Genomic DNA, 17,549 nt, shown 5'->3' with positions numbered 1-17,549 from the left:
GTTTCTTAGAGGTAGCTGGAGGCTCTTCGTCATCATCAATTTGAAGAATCAGCCTGATAGCCTCCAAGAGGTCAGGAACATCCACTTGTGTCAGAGATTCCCCATCAGAAGCATCTGCATCAGTGTCTGAAGGGTCAATATAAGCGCCATCTTTATCGGATGAAGTATCCGAAACATGTGTGGATTGTGAGTAAGTAATGGCCTGTTTAGATGACCCCTTGGTCTTAGGCGGGCGAGGGTCAGGATTTTGCTTAGCCAGAGACTGATTTAATTGCTGTAACTGAAAAGACAGTGTATCTGCCCATGGCGGATTAACTGCATGGACAATATGTGGCTGTAATGGCACAGGAGGTCCCATAGGGGGCGCAAGTCTGGTTACTAGCGTAGTCAGTAAATTAGAGAAAGCAGCCCAAGGTGGGACTTGATTTGCCCCCGTTGCTGCAGACTGACTGTGGGGTATAGAACCCTCAATACCTGAATCCTCAGCTGCTATGTTTTCCCCTGGGTAATCCGTGGTGACAGCACTGCATGGTGCAGGATAAGCCATGGATCTACCACCCTGTTTAGCAGACATTATTTGTAAGCATAACCTTAGGGTGTAATAGTACAATATAAGCAGACGAATTACCTGACAAAAAAACCCTGTATAGTGTGACTGCAAAGCAGTGCACAAACAGAGGATTTAAGAGGTATATGGTGACTGTAAAACACAGAGAAAAACACCAAAGTAGTATATCCTGTGAAACACTATATTAGCCCACTTCAGAATACAGAATATAGGGATAGCAATATGTGTGAGATACACGGAATAGAGATCACACAGCAGCTATAGGCGCACACACACAGTCACATGTACAATGCAGAAATTAATACAAACAACAATAAAACTGCACTGGACTAGCAATACTAAGTAACTGTACTACCAAGTAAAGCTATGTAGGTATATAGATATAACGGTGCACAGTAAAGACTGGATGTATATCACAGGGTACTTGTACTAAATATTCCTGTAGTAATGCACTTGTTCATAACTAACACTGTCTAAATGACATGTAGAATACTTAAGTGTCCTGTAAATGCACAGCGCTGATGATACAGGCGGCTTTACAGAGGAGACATTGCCCAGCAGTCCCAGAATTAGCTGAGCATGTGTGTAATGGTGCGCAAACGCTGACAGGGAGTGAGGGAAACAGAGAAATGCAGCTCCAAGGCGGTAACATTTGCAGTAAATGGCGCCTAGGGCTGGGGGAGGGGCTACAGGTCAGAGCCTTATCCCCTTGCTGGACTTCACTACCGGGTACTGCGGGGCCTATTAAAAGTGTGTGTGCCCTGAAGAAAACCGGAGCCCTCCGCTGTAAGTACCCGTCAACCAGGGCGCGGGAGTATACAGCGCTGCTGGGGGAGGTGAGGAAGCCGCAGCACGATATGTCAGCATGACATATAGCACTTTTAAGTGCCTGTGCTGCGGCCCTTGAAGTCTTATATCTTCTGAAAAGCTCTTTTCAGGGCTGCCTCGCACAGCCCTCCCAGTTAGCTGCCTGCACTGCAGGCACCAACTTACAAACTGAGCTCCAGTGCCTGGAGGCAGGGATATAGAGGAGGCGGCGCTATGCATCCTGGGAACAGTCAAAGCTTTTAGCCTGTTGGTGCCTCAGATCAAGATCCAACTCTACACCCCAATGTTATTCCCTGTGGCATACCAGTGTACCCCGCTGCAGAAATGTATTGTCTGGTGGTGACATGTTACATGCTGACATTATGAACATGTTGATATATTTCCTCTCGACCTTTCGTCCATGTCGACATAGTGAATATCGACCTGTTGGCATTCTGACTGAAATGCTGTCTAAAGCGGCTAATGATGTATAGGGCAGAAACACTTTATAAGTAGAACTGCAAGTCCGGGTAAGATTTATTATTATTTGTTTCTATAGCGCCACTGATAACATCGAATTTTCTAGGGAATACTGAATCATTCACATCAGTCCCTGCTCCATTTTTTAAACTGTGGGAGAAAACTGGAGCACCCAGTGGAAACCGGAGCACCCAGTGGAAAACCACCACAGGGAAAACATACAACAGTCCACTAAACAATGTATGCACTATGAATATTTTTTTATTATTATTAACCTTTATTTATAAGGCGCCACAAGGGTTCTGCAGCGCCCAATTACAGAGTACATAAACAAATAATCAAACTGGAAAACAACAACTTACAGTTGACGATAATATAGGACAAGTACAGGGTAAATAAACATAGCTACATCAGCAGATGACACTGGAATAAGTATCTGGTGGCAGAGGACTGCTGGATTTGGTGCAGTTGAAGATTATTTAAGAGCGAAAAAGGAGAAGCACATGAGGGAAGAGGGCCCTGCTCGTGAGAGCTTACATTCTAAAGGGGAGGGGTAGACAGACAGGGATGACACAGATGGGTACATAGAGAGCGTGGAACAGAGGGTTAGGATGAGATTTGGCTGGGTTTGGTGAAGAAGTGGGTCTTGAGAGCCAGTTTGAAGTTTTGTAGAGAGGTGGAGAGTCTGAGGGGGAGAGTTAGGGAATTCCAGAGAAGTGGTGCAGCATGTGAAAAATCTTGGAGGTAGGAGTGGGAGGAAGTAATCCATAGGCAGGAGAGTCGGCGTGCATTAGCAGAGCGAAGAGGACGGGTGGGAGTGAAAAGGGATATAAGGTCAGAGATGCTGATGGGAGAGGAGTGGGTGAGGGCTTTGTAAGTGAGTGTGAGAAGCTTGAAATGGATTCTGAAAGGGAAGGGGAGCCAGTGAATGTCTTGTAAGAGAGGCGAGGTGGACGTAGTGCATATGGTGAGGAAAATGGGTCGGCCGGCAGCATTGAGGATAGACTGGAGTGGAGAGCGGTATTTGTCAGGAATGCCAGTCAGGAGGAGATTACAGTAGTCCAGTCTTGAGATGACCAGTGAGTGGATACGAGTCTTAGCAGCATCCTGGGTCAGAAAGGGTCTGATCCTGGGAATATTTTTTAGATGAAAACGGCAGGTTTGTGAGAGGTGCTGAATGTGTGGTTTGAAGGAGAGGGAGGAGTCATGGATTACTCCAAGACAGCGCACCTGGGGGCTAGAGGAGATAGTAGTGCCATCAATAGATAATGAGATTGTAGGAGGTGAGGTTATGCGGGAGGGATGGAAGATGATCAGCTCGGTCTTAGACATGTTAAGTTTAAGAAAGCGCTGGGACATCCAAACAGAGAGGGCAGAGAGACAGTTGGAGATACGAGTGAGGAGAGCAGGGATAAGGTCTGGAGAGGAAAGACAGATTTGAGTGTCATCAGCATAGAGATGATATTGGAAACCAAAAGAACTAATGGGCTTACCTAGTGAGGACGTATAGAGAGAGAGAAAAAGAAGAGGACCAAGGACAGAACCTTGGGGTACACCTACAGTTAGTGGAAGTAAGGGGGAGGTGGAGTCATGAGAGGAGACAGAGAATGAACGGTCAAAGAGGTTGGAAGACAGCCAAGAGAGGGCAGTATCACGCAGACCAATGGAGTGAAGGATTTGCAGTAGGAGAGGATGGTCCACAGTGTCAAAAGCAGCAGAGAGATCACGTAGAATAAGTAGAGAGTAGTGTCCCTTAGATTTAGCAGCATGGAGATCATTGCATACTTTTGTAAGAGCAGTTTCAGTGGAGTGGAGAGGACGGAAGCCAGACTGGAATGGGTCAAGCAGTGAGTGTGAGGAAAGAAAGGAAGTAAGGCAGTTGTAGACAATACGCTCAAGGAGTTTGGAGGCAAAAGGGAGGAGAGAGATTGGTCGGTATTTGGAGAGAGTGTTTGGATCAAGGGTAGGTAGCGGAGGAGTCGGGAGGGGATAGAGTCAAGTGGGGAGGTGGTGAGGGGACAGGAACGAATGACGGCCATGACTTCTTCACCAGATGCATGGAAGAAAGATGTAAGAGTTGGTGGGAGGGATGGGGAGGTGTGGTAGGGGATGGGAGGAGGCTGGTTACTGATGGTCTGGTGTGATGTGATATCCTGACGTATGGAGTCAATTTTGGATGTGAAGTAAGTGGCAAAGTCAAGAGCAGAGAGTGAGGAGGGGAGACAAGGTGGAGGTGGGCAGAGGAGTGAGTTGAGAGTGGCAAAGAGGCGCCGGGGGTTGGAAGACTGGTAGGAGATGAGGTTCTTGAAGTATGACTGTTTAGCAAGAGAAAGGGCAGCACTGAAGGATGACAGCATAAGTTTTAAATGGAGGATTTCTACCTTAGAGCGTGATTTCATCCAGTGTCGCTCAGCAGTACGTGAGCATTTTTGCAGATATCTGGTGCATTTGGTGTGCCAGGGTTGAAGTGTTAATTTGCGAGGGTGAATAGTGGTTGGTGGAGCAACAGAGTCAAGAGCAGAAGTAGGGGATGCATTGTATATGGAAGTGGCTTGTTCAGGGCATGAGAGAGAGAGAATAAGAGAGAGAATAGGAGAGAGAAGTGAGTCAAACATGGAGTAAAGGAATGTGGTGTCAATAGCCTCAATGTTACACTTAGTGATGGTAGCCTTAGGAGGTAGAGATGGGGAAGCAGAGAGAGATAGGTTAAAGGAGAGCAGGCGGTGGTCAGAGAGGGGAAATGGGGAGTTGGAAAAATAAGAAATATCACAACGGTGAGTGAAGACCAGATCCAGTGAGCTCCCATTCACATGGGATGGTGAGGAGGTCCACTGGGAGAGACCAAGTGAAGAGGTGAGGTTAAGGAGTTTAAAGGCAGGGGATTGTGTGGGGATGTCGATAGGGATGTTGAAATCACCTAGGATAATGGAGGGAATGTCAGAAGAGAGGAAGTAAGGAAGCCAGGAAGCAAAGTTGTCGATTAATTTGGAAGCAATGCCAGGGGGGCGGTAAATGACAGCTACTCTAAGATGGACTGGTTGAAAGAGGCGTATATGAAGGTATTTAAGTCAAAAGGAAGATAATTTTATGATTTTTTTTTTTACATTTCATTTTATAGACTATAGAAGTAAATTTGTCGATAAAAGACAATATCTAGCAGAATGTATCTAATGGTACCAGAATGGAAAACAAACTCTGCAGAGGGTAGGTGATATGCAATTAGCATTATATAATATCCATCTTTTGTCTCATTTGAGTGTCTAGCAAACTGGGTGCCTACTCCAGCTGTAATGTTAATATGAGTATATCTGCAGAAATAAAGACTGCAAATGAGAGATTTACATTAAAAAATACACAGGTCAACCTGCATATATCTCACTATTAGGTTTTAGCTATTGTGCTTGTTCTCCAAGAGGTCCACTGAGAACAGTTATAAGAGGAACATATGCTATTCGAGCCTTTCCTGCAGATGAGAGCCCATACTAACCAGTAAAAGGAGAGTATTACGACAGCAACATTGCTACAGTGCCCTCCACACCAAAGGAATCCCCAAAATGGTGGCACCAAGCATATGTTTTGGCATAATAATGCACACTGCTACTTGAAAGCCATGTAATTCCAGCATCCTGTGTGTTATTAAAATGGGCAGTACGGATGGTGTAATGGTTAGCATTACTGCCTCACAGCACTGAGGTCATGGGTTCGATTCCCAGCATGTCCCTAACTGTGCAGAGTTTGTATATTCTCCCCGTACTTGCGTGGGTTTCCTCCGGGTACTCCGGTTTCCTCCCACAATCCCAAAAATATACTGGCAGGTTAATTGGCTCCCAACAAAATTAACCCTAGCGTGAATGTGTCTGTACATGTGGTAGGGAATATAGATTGTAAGCTCTTCTGGGGCAGGGACTGATGTGAATGGGCAAATTTTCTCTGTAAAGCGCTGCGGGATATGTGTGTGCTATACAAATAACTGGTAATAAATAAATAAATAGTGACTTCTCAGGGCTGATATAAAAAAACGGTTCTTTTCACCAAATAAGCCGTTCTGCAACAACAGTAGTGCTGGGCACATGCTCTTGTCTCCCATGTTGGTAAACATTGTAGTCACCATGCTGACTCAGACAGCCCTACTCAACCCCCTGGTGTATCTGGCCACTCTAGAGGCCCCATGAGTACACAGGGAGCAAACAGGGCACTAAATTGCTTGGACCATATCGGTCAGATGAATTTGGATTTGAGGCCAGACACTTTGTAACCCATACCTCATATTGTGAAAATAATTTATAACCTGCTTTGCCTGATTTAGTAATGAAAGGAAAGAATCCATAGAGAGCAGAAAGCAGACTGATGTGTGCCTTGCAATAAAGAAAGACAATCTGAATGTGTACCTCTCGTTATTTGCAGGACTAGAGCTCTATTTTAACTCTGCACTGGATTTGGACAGGACATCCAGATCCAAGAAACTTTTCTTTTATAGAACAGAGACCCAGAGGACGTACCACATCTACTAGCACACAGTATCTCATTAACTAGACATCAAATCTCATTAAACGATTCCAGAACACTAAGAGCAAACAATTATACAACGTACAATGTGGTGCTGAACGTCCCAGCCATTTAGACTGACTGTACATATTCAAATTGTTACAACTTCACAAAATGGAACACTAGGGGCAGGTCTTCAAAATATAAAACAGGGCAATATAGAGGCAACATCTTAGTACCATATTATCAACAAAGAAACAATGGAATTATTTCCTCAAAGTGTGGAGAGATGACTTTGACTTCAAAAAAATCTGATTATACATTGTCATATTGTGATCTTATGGAATAGATCAGCAAATCTAGTCATTCATGGCATTTCAAAGCGGTCACCTTCTTATGGAATTTTAATGTTTGCACTCTTCTGTGCTAAATGGTGAAAATGCCATAATGTAAAAGTATTAGCAAAACTAATAATACATAAGATTGTCCAGGCAAGTGGTACTCAAAAATCATCAACATGGCAATGGCATTACCCAATGCAGAAACATCCTCATGTCGAAAGTCTATGGTCAATACTCCAATGCCTATATCATGTTACTTTGGTGCGTCCAAGCCATTACCTTGTTATTATATGTAATCCAAAACCAATCATTTGTTATTGGTGGCAATGCAGTCCAATAACTTGGTGCTGGTACTCTAGCATCAAAAAATTGTGGTTCATGGTTTTCAGATGTCATTTAAAGGAAAACTGTAAAATGAGCTGAAGAACAGGAAATGTGTACCTATTTTTGAAATGGAACACAAGGTAACATTATATGATTCTTTCTTATTAATGGTCTAACTCACCGAAGATCCTGGGTCCAGACAGTCTGCGTTCACCAGCATAGGTGCAGCACCAGCCTGTGGAAAATAGAGCAGAGGATGTGGGACATGCTGAAGTCATAGCAGCAAATATGTGGTATTGCGATGGGATGTAAATAACACAAAAAAAAGGAGTATGCTTATCATGATACAGAAGAGCATAGCTCCCGGGTAACATACACATATGTAAATATAAAGCACATTTACAGGTAGAACTCTGAATGTACACCGATGAAGGTCCTCATTCCAAGTTGATCGCTAGCTGCCGTTGTTCGCTTCGTAGCGATCATTTAAAAAAAATGGTAAAACTACGCAGGTGTATGGACCACAATGCGCATGCACGGCGTACGGGTACAAAGAGCATCGTTGTTTTGCACTGTTTCTAACGACGATTCCATTCGCACAGCCGATCGCAAGGAGACTGACAGAAAGAGGGCGTTTGTGGGTGTCAACTGACCGTTTTCTGGGAGTGTTTGGAAAAACGCAGGCACGTCTAGACGTTTACAGGACGGGTATCTGACGTCAATTCCGGGACCTTCGTCGCAGCAATCATCGCACAGAATAAGTAACTACAGGGCTGGTCTTGTTTTGTACCTGCTCTGCTGCACAGGCGTTCGCACTCTTACAAAGCGAAAATACACTCCCCTGTGGGTGGCGACTATGCGTTTGCACGGCTGCTAAAAGTAGCTAGCGAGCGATCAACTCGGAATGAGGGCCAAGGGTAGTTGTGGCTACAGTAGGCTGTTCACAAAAAAAAATAACATATTTAAAATAAAATGATTTGTTGTGTTAAATTCAAAACACAATAGTTTCCTAATGAGGGATATTATTCCCTTTCCTAATATGGTAATGATTAGTTCAGCATTGCAGCACAATAGCCATAAAATAAGTATAGTAGATCAATTACTCCTTTCCTGCCATGACACCATGGGGTCATGCAGATGATGGCAAATTGGCCAGAAATCATTGCGGAATTAATGGTAGATTAGAGCGACTTTCCCATGCCCAATTCCTCAGCCCCACTACCAGTCACCTTGCCCTTACCTCATAGCAGCCAGACACCAGGCCATACAGCACTCACTGCATGGACTCCCTCTCACCTACTCCAGTTTTACTGTATTTTTTTTTTTATATTTCCACAGCTGCAACCTGCACTCACAAAGCCTGTCTTATGTGGTGTTCACTGAACGGATATTGTGCTTCTGCATTTAGTATGTATCAATAAATAGCTCACAGGGCAGGCTCCAAATGCATTTGCAGTATGAGCAGACCTTGTACTTCTAAAGGCCAACACAGAAAACTTGGAGGCAGAATCTCTACACTGTGTTATGTGGTTTTACTACCATATTGCTTGGAAGTAAAACATTGGATGAGGAAACATAAAATAGCCAGATACATATTTTCTGAACAATTCTGGACACTGGAAAGTGAAACTTATGCCTGTCTGTGCAACACAAAATACGTAACTGTGCCCTGTGCATGCCCACTAAGAGAACACATGCGTATGCACGAATACAGAGTTGATCCCATTTGACATTGCTCCTCCTTACGAATGGATAGGTGAAACCGAGACAGCTGGTGCATGCACACGCAGTCCAAGTACAGTATGGGCTTGTTCATACATACATGGTTAGCCGAGATCTGCAGAGATACTGCTATAGCTTTCCCATGCTCTGACCAATCAGCAAGCTGCTTTCTGTACGGATTAGAATCTCATAGACAGTGGGCCTGTTGTTCAAGTTGCAGCTACTGGTGGAGGTTATCTTCTTTGTGCAAAATGTTGTCTTTTTTCTTCAGAAAGAAAGCACTCCATACCCCTTATCCCCCACCCGGGGTTTAGGTGAGCAATAAAGTCATGAATGACAGGGGCTTACGGGATTTTTTTATTTTAATAAAATATATTTGACACCATTTCCGTGTTGTTGCTGTTGTTTGTTTGTTTTATGCTGTATTTTTTTTTTATTGCAGGTACACTACAGGTCTCAGTGGCTGCCAGAACATGCTGCCAGCTATGGGTATGCTGGTACATGTAAATATACAAGATCCAGCAAACCCAAACAGTTTAGGCATGCCAGGGCTTGCTGGGACCTGTAGTTTTTTTTAATGCAAATTCTGTTTTATTGACAAAGGGATAACAATACACAGCACAAAAGAATTGCATGTAATACAAGAAGTAGTGTAACAAGTGCTGACATTTCAAACGTAAACTGAGAATACAAAAAATAAAACAAAAGTAATATTTGATATTATTAGCTTACGTATCTTAGGATAATAAACTGCGTTATCTTCACGAAGTAAGAACAATAAAAAGAAAGATAATAGAACACACAGGAAGCAAAAAGGAAAGACAAGATAAGAGAAAGAGAGAGAAAAGAGAAAGAGGAAAGAACCGATATCACCATTGCGACCCTATGATGACGTAGGGGAGGGGAGTCGCAGAAGGGTTTTGTATTCCTGCGTACCTTTGAATTCCAGCCAATCAAGCCAGACAGCTGCAAATCGAGAGGCAGACTGTCCGGAAGACGTCAAGTCCTCTGGGACCTCCAGAAGCACGGAATGGTCGCCCTAGCGGCATTCATTAAGTGTCGCAATAAAGAATATTTAAACTGGGATAGAGGAAGGTCAATTAAGTTAAGTAGCCAAAACTCAGGTGTCTCTGGTATAGGGACTCAGGGAGCCCCGTGATACGCCTGGTGATAGAGTTGGACCTGTTGCCAGAACGAAGCCAGTCCCGGGCACCGCCACCAAATATGGCAAGGAGTGCCACGAGACCGGCCACACCTCCAGCAGACATCTGGAACACTCGGAAACATGTGGTGGACTCGGTCTGGGCACCTATACCATCTCGATACCACTTTGTATTGAGTATCCAATACTTGAAGTGAAGGCGAACTGGCAAATGTGAACTGAAAAATGCGGGACCATTGGTCAGAGGTCAACTCCCTACCTAAGTCCTCATGCCACGCTGTTACGAATGCCAAGGGTCGAGTGTGAGTGTGCGCATGGCAATGTCTGTACAACAAAGATATTATGTGTCGTGGCAGATTTTCAGAGAGACACAAGGATTCGAAAACCGTCGGCCTCCATCCCACCGCGCGAGCTGGTGTTGAAGCAACATAATGCCGAATTTGTAGATAAGCCCAGAAAGAATTATGCGGTAGACCCCAGGATCGTTGCAAGTCTGCGAAGGGATGGAATCCCGACGGACCAATCAGGTGACTCAACTGAGAGATGCAAGCTTTAGCCCATACTGATGTCGGAGACAGAGAGAGAGGATTCGCGGGTAGGTCTGGATTGAACAATAAAGGCATCGGTAAGGAGGGGCTCGGGCTGAAAGAATCTAAGTACCTAAATTTCTTCCATATCTTAAAGGTCGGGTCTAGGGTGGGATGTTTTATGCGTGGAATTTTTTTAAGCCAGGGAAGAATAAGTGAAGGAGTCCCCACAGACGTTTCAGCTATCAGCGGCCACTGCTTAGTATAAGGGGATCTAGACATATCTAGGACTCTGGACAGGTGCACAGCATGGGACCTGTAGTTTACCATAAAAAGTAAAACTTTATCTTTTTAAACTTCATATGTATTGCTTTAAAAAATAGGATTTTAATTACCTACCGGTAAATCCTTTTCTCGTAGTCCGTAGAGGATACTGGGGTCCATTTAGTACCATGGGGATGTACCAAGGCTCCCAAACCGGGTGGGAGAGTGCTGAGGTTCCTGCAGAGCTGATTGACCAAACTGAAAGTCCTCAGAGGCCAAAGTATCGAACTTGTAGAACGTAGCAAACGTGTTCGAACCTGACCAAGTAGCTGCTCGGCAGAGCTGTAAAGCTGAGATACCCCGGGTAGCCCCCCAGGAAGAACCCACCGACCTAGTAGAGTGGGCCTGTACAGATCTTGGACATTGCAAACTTGCCGTGGAATAAGCATGCTGGATAGTAAGTTTGATCCAGCATGCAATAGTCTGCTTTGAAACAGGACACCCAATCTTATTGGGATCATAAAGAACAATCAGCGAGTCCGTCTTTCTGTGACGAGCTGTCCGCTTCACACAGATCCTGAAAGCCCTCACAACATCCAAAGACTTTGAAGTAGCGGAGGTGTCGATGACAACCAGAACCACAATAGGTTGGTTGATGTGAAACGCAGATACCACCTTAGGAAGAAATTGCTGATGAGGCGGCCAGAACAGAATGTGAAGGTACGCATCCTTGATATAAAGAGACACTAGGAATTCCCCCTCCTCCAGAACTGAGATCACCGCTCTCAGAGACTCCATCTTGAATTTGAACACTCACAAGTACGGGTTAAACGACTTGAGATTCAGAATTGGTCTTACCAAACCGTCCGATTTCGGTACTACAAACAAGTTGGAATAGTACCCCTTGTTTAGATGATGAGGTGGAACTGGAACAATGACGTGAGTCTGTACCAGTTTTTGGATGGCATGTTGTAAAGTTATACTGGCCTCTTGTGAAACTGGCAAGCCTGATTTGAAGAATCTGTGAGGTGGGAGCTCTTGAAACTCCAGTCTGTAGCCCTGGGAAATAAGATTTATGACCCAGGGATCCTGGCAGGAATTTGACCAGATCTGACTTAAGAATTGTAGGCATACTCCCACCTGACAGCCTTCCAGGTATTGCGGTCCACCATCATGCTGAAGTTTTGGAAGAAGCAGAGCCTGAGCTCTGTTCCTGAGCACCTGCTGTTGCTGGTTTGCGTGGTTTACCTCTTGCGCCGCTGGAGGATGTAGAAGCACCGCTGGATTTGCCCTTGAACTTGGCTGTCCGAAAGGACTGTAACTTAGAAGCTGAAGAAGTCTTCTTAGTTGGGTGGGCTGCGGAAGGAAGATACGTGGACTTACCCGCAGTAGCTGTGGAGATCCATTTGTCTAATTCATCTCTGAACAAGGCCTCTCCTGTGAATGGTAGGCCTTCTACGCCTTTCCTGGAATCCGCATCAGCAGTCCACTGGTGTAGTCACAAGCCCCTGCATGCCGACATTGCCATAGCGGGGGTGCATGCGTTAAGCACGCCTATTTCCTTTATGGCTTCCACCATAAAGTTCGCAGAGTCCTGTATATGCTGCAGGAGTAAGACAACATCCCCCCTAGATAAGGAATCTAACCCCTCAATTAGGTTACCTGACCATTTAGCAATGGCTTTAGTGATCCACGCACATGCAATATTGGGTCTATGCGCCATCCCAGCAGCTGTGTACAATGATTTGAGTGTAGTCTCAATTTTACGATCAGCCGTGTTTTTCAGGGAGGCTGCACCAGGGACAGGCAATACAATTTTACGTGACAGCCTAGAGACTGATGCGTCCACTATCGGTGGATTTTCCCATTTTTTCCTATCCTCCAGAGCAAAAGGAAAAGATGAGAGCAACCTTTTAGGGATCTGAAACTTCTTAACAGGACTTCTTTTTTACATTAAAAAAAGATTCCTCACACTCCTCTGACACCTTATCAGGAATATGCAGAACATCTCTGATAGCCTCTATAAGAGCTCTATTCCCTGTGACAGAGTAGCATCCCCCCCTCCTTATCCACCTCTCCCTCCTCCATGTCTGACCTGTCAGCGTCAGAGTCAGACTGCAGGATATGGGCCAGAGATCGCTTTTGCGGACAAATGGGAGGGGACTGAGACGCTGTTTTGGGGACTGAGTCTTTGTTCATAAACTCATTCCCAGTCTGTTTTAAGCATTGCGTCTCTTTCTCATTGCGGGACAATTTTTTAGAAAGAGTTGAGATCATTCCCTTAAGAGAATTAACCCATTCCGGTTCAGCCCCGCTAGCCTGTGAACCTTGAGTACCCAGTAGTGAGCCCCTGGTGAAGAGGAACACTCGGTGGTACAAGACACACACTCTCTGCCTGACATAATGTAATGTGACAGCACACACACATACACACACACACACACACACACACACACACAGGAAAGGTTAAGCACAATTAACCCACAAAGAGCCCTTCAGGGAGACACAGAGTAATTTGGAGCCAACCCCCACCGCGCCCTTATCTCTAATGCCAAGCTTAGCCGGGTCGCAGACTAAGTACCCTGATAGGGAACTTAGTACACCTATAGTCGCTCTCCCCCTGCTATGACCCCCTGGTAGCACTGAGGTAATCTGGAGTCACACTGGAGGAGCTGCGCGTCCCTGTCTTGTCAGCGTGTGTGTCCACTGCAGAGAGAAAATGGCGCTGGTGAGCTGCTGGATCCTCTCAAAGTGAAGCCCCGCCCCTTCAATGGCGCGTGGTCTTCCTGCTTTTTTTATACTGGCTGAGGAATCTGGTGCTTAAAATGGAGAGAACCATTTTAAGGCTGTTGTGCCAGTATGGGTACTGCGTATAGTGTACCGTGACGCAGTTGTGTACTGTGTCCAAAGACGCATTCCGCCCGTGTAGAAGCCGTGCGTCTCAATACCCTCATGCCGCCATAATGGCGGGGCGCTGGCTCAGTACTCACCATTCTTCTGGCTCTGTTAGGGGTGGCGGAGTGCTGCGGGATTATACGCTCGCCATGGTGGGGCTTGCGAATAAGTCCCTCAGGAGCTTAGTGTCCTGTCAGCGGGGAACGGGACCATTCAAGAGGTTGGGCCGTCCTCCCCCCCCCCCCACCCCTAAGTCCCACGAAGCAGGCAGGCTGGTGCCAACCAACCTTGCCTGAAAATAACAAACATTAAAAATGAATGCAGAAAACTCTTCAGGAGCTTCCAGAGATGTGACCGACTCCTCCGGGCACATTTTCTAAACTGAGTCTGGTAGGAGGTGCATAGAGGGAGGAGCCAGCACACACTATCAAATTCTTAAAGTGCCCATGGCTCCCAGTGAACACATCTATACCCCATGGTACTAAATGGACCCCAGTATGCACTAGGACGTAAGAGAAATACCATTTATTTAATATTTTTTAAGCTTATTAGTCAAATATATCAACTCTACATATATAATACTATAGGCAAAATGTAAAAATGCAGCTGATGCTAATTAAAAGTAGTGAGTGAGTAGTAAGACAACTGGTGTCAGGTGGAAGGATGCATAGAAACCATGGTGACAGCATGTGAAGGGATGACACACTGACATGTAAACACAAAAATGTTATTCCTATTCCCTCATATACCGGTATGCGCTGAAATTACCTAATTGATTGACACCTGCAGGGGAAATGAGACAAGGCCTGGCAAATATCACTGTCTCAAATAGTGGAGATAGCAGCTATGAAGACACTGAGATAGAGGAGGTATGCTGGAAAGAAACTAGTTTACAGGCATTATAGTACTGTACTGTCCATAAGCGTTACTAGGCAAATCACGTCACATCATTAACGCAGCGTGTGCATTTGTGTCTAGTTGGTAATGGCTGACCATAACTGCAGGCAAAACCACACAAAGGAAACTGGTTGGATTAAAAAAATGAGGCACTACAATGCGGTTATTATATATAAAGTGTATCCAGGGTAAAGATGCGTGTATGTGAAATGCAAGCAGTTCTGCTACAGATTTATATACTTACCATAAACTATTGGTGAAAATAATGAAACATTCAGAGCAGATTATAAACTCAATTTGCAATGACCTCATCCCATATCCCTGTATTGTGTATGCGTACTATACCATTGTCTAATAGCACAGGGCTACTGAATGGAGCAGCAGGTGAGAAACATTTACTTATTTCAAACAAGTCACAATTTTTGCTTTAGATCATTATTATTGATCTGTTGAAGATTAGACGTTAATTAAAGTCTGTTGAGAAGACAAGTATGTGTGCATTCATTTCACAATTATCGCCTCTTTGAGTGCATCATCCACTATGATGCTAAGTGATTAGTACAGAGACTAACCAGAGTTAGCCGTAATAAATAAGATTTTACTCACCGGTAAATCTATTTCTCGTAGTCCGTAGTGGATGCTGGGACTCCGTAAGGACCATGGGGAATAGCGGCTCCGCAGGAGACTGGGCACAACTAAAGAAAGCTTTAGGACTACCTGGTGTGCACTGGCTCCTCCCACCATGACCCTCCTCCAGACCTCAGTTAGGATACTGTGCCCGGAAGAGCTGACACAATAAGGAGGGATTTTAAATCCCGGGTAAGACTCATACCAGCCACACCAATCACACCGTATAACTCGTGATACTATACCCAGTTAACAGTATGAAATATAACTGAGCCTCTCAACAGATGGCTCAACAATAACCCTTTAGTTAGGCAATAACTATATACAAGTATTGCAGACAATCCGCACTATGGATGGGCGCCCAGCATCCACTACGGACTACGAGAAATAGATTTACCGGTGAGTAAAATCTTATTTTCTCTGACGTCCTAAGTGGATGCTGGGACTCCGTAAGGACCATGGGGATTATACCAAAGCTCCTAAACGGTGCAGCACCGAATGAGCAAACTCTAGGTCCTCCTCAGCCAGGGTATCAAACTTGTAGACTCTTGCAAAAGTGTTTGAACCCGACCAAGTAACAGCTCGGCAAAATTGTAAAGCCGAGACCCCTCGGGCATCCGCCCAAGAAGAGCCCCTTTCCTCGTGGAATGGGCTTTTACAGATTTAGGGTGCGGCAGTCCAGCCGCAGAATGTGCAAGCTGAATCGTGCTACAGATCCAGCGAGCAATAGTCTGCTTAGTAGCAGGAGCACCCAGCTTGTTGGGTGCATATAGGATAAATAGCGAGTCAGTTTTCCTGACTCCAGCCGCCTGGAAACATATATTTTTCAGGGCCCTGACTACGTCCAGTAACTTGGAATCCTTCAAGTCCCAAGTAGCCGCAGGCACCACAATAGGTTGGTTCACATGAAACACTGATACCACCTTAGGAAGGAATTGGGAACGAGTCCTCAATTCCGCCCTATCCATATAAAAAATCAGATAAGGGCTTTTGCATGATAAAGCCGCCAATTCTGATACACGCCTGGCCGACGCCAAGGCCCACAGCATGACCACTTTCCACGTGAGGTATTTTAGCTCCACGGATTTAAGTGGCTCAACCCAATGCGACTTCAGGAAATCCAACACCACGTTGAGATCCCACGGTGCCACTGGAGGCACAAACGGGGGCTGACTATGCAGCACTCCCTTAACAAAAGTCTGAACTTCAGGCAGTGAAGCCAGTTCTATTTTGGAAGAAAATCGATAGAGCCGAAATCTGGACCTTAATGGAACCCAATTTTAGGCCCATAGTCACCCCTGACTGTAGGAAGTGCAGAAATCGACCTAGCTGAAATTCCTCCGTTGGGGCCTTCCTGGCCTCACAGCACGCAACATATTTCCGCCATATGCGGTGATAATGGTTTGTGCTCACTTCTTTCCTAGCTTTAATTAGCGTAGGGATAACTTCCTCCGGAATGCCCTTTTCCTTCAGGATCCGGCGTTCAACCGCCATGCCGTCAAACGCAGCCGCGGTACGTCTTGGAACAGACAGGCCCCCTGCTGCAGCAGGTCCTGTCTGAGCGGCAGAGGCCATGGGTCCTCTGAGATCATTTCTTGGAGTTCTGGGTACCAAGCTCTTCTTGGCCAATCCGGAACAATGAGTATAGTTCTTACTCCTCTCCTTCTTATTATTCTCATTACCCTGGGTATGAGAGGCAGAGAAGGGAACACATACACCGACTGGTACACCCACGGTGTTACCAGAGCGTCCACAGCTATCGCCTGAGGGTCCCTTGACCTGGCGCAATATCTTTTTAGCTTTTTGTTGAGGCGGGACGCCATCCTGTCCACCTGTGGCCTTTCCCAACGGTGTACAATCATTTGGAAGACTTCTGGATAAAGTCCCCACTCTCCCGGGTGGAGGTCGTGTCTGCTGAGAAAGTCTGCTTCCCAGTTGTCCACTCCGGGAATGAACACTGCTGACAGTGCTAACACATGATTTTCTGCCCATCGGAGAATCCTTGTGGCTTCTGCCATCGCCATCCTGCTTCTCGTGCCGCCCTGTCGGTTTACATGAGCGACCGCCGTGATGTTGTCTGACTGGATCAGCACCGGCCAGTGTTGAAGCAGGGGTCTAGCCTGACTTAGGGCATTGTAAATGGCCCTTAGTTCCAGAATATTTATGTGTAGGGAAGTCTCCTGACTTGTCCATAGTCCTTGGAAGTTTCTTCCCTGTGTGACTGCCCCCCAGCCTCGAAGGCTGGCATCCGTGGTCACCAGGACCCAGTCCTGTATGTCGAATCTGCGGCCCTCTAGAAGATGAGCACTCTGCAGCCACCACAACAGCGACACCCTGGCCCTTGGAGACAGGGTTATCCGCCGATGCATCTGAAGATGCGACCCGGACCACTTGTCCAACAGATCCCACTGGAAGATCCTTGCATGGAACCTGCCGAATGGAATTTCTTC

General features: G+C 45.7%; 1 protein-coding gene across 10 annotated transcripts in view; it reads right to left on the bottom strand.

Annotated features, from left to right (window-relative positions):
* Positions 1–17,549, bottom strand: part of DLG3 (discs large MAGUK scaffold protein 3) — a 699,019-nt gene that overhangs the window by 384,024 nt on the left and 297,446 nt on the right. For all 10 annotated transcript variants that reach the window (XR_010183050.1, XM_063937118.1, XM_063937111.1 and 7 more), the window contains one exon: positions 7,187–7,240. Coding sequence is in view for 9 of the 10 variants with exons in the window: in XM_063937118.1 (XP_063793188.1) it covers positions 7,187–7,240 (54 nt within the window). In the remaining variant the exon portion in view is untranslated. The remainder of the gene's footprint in view (positions 1–7,186; positions 7,241–17,549) is intronic.

The sequence above is a fragment of the Pseudophryne corroboree genome, chromosome 8 (genome assembly GCF_028390025.1).
Source record: "Pseudophryne corroboree isolate aPseCor3 chromosome 8, aPseCor3.hap2, whole genome shotgun sequence".
NCBI classification, from domain to species: domain Eukaryota; kingdom Metazoa; phylum Chordata; class Amphibia; order Anura; family Myobatrachidae; genus Pseudophryne; species Pseudophryne corroboree.
This window is presented reverse-complemented; position numbering and strand designations above follow the sequence as displayed.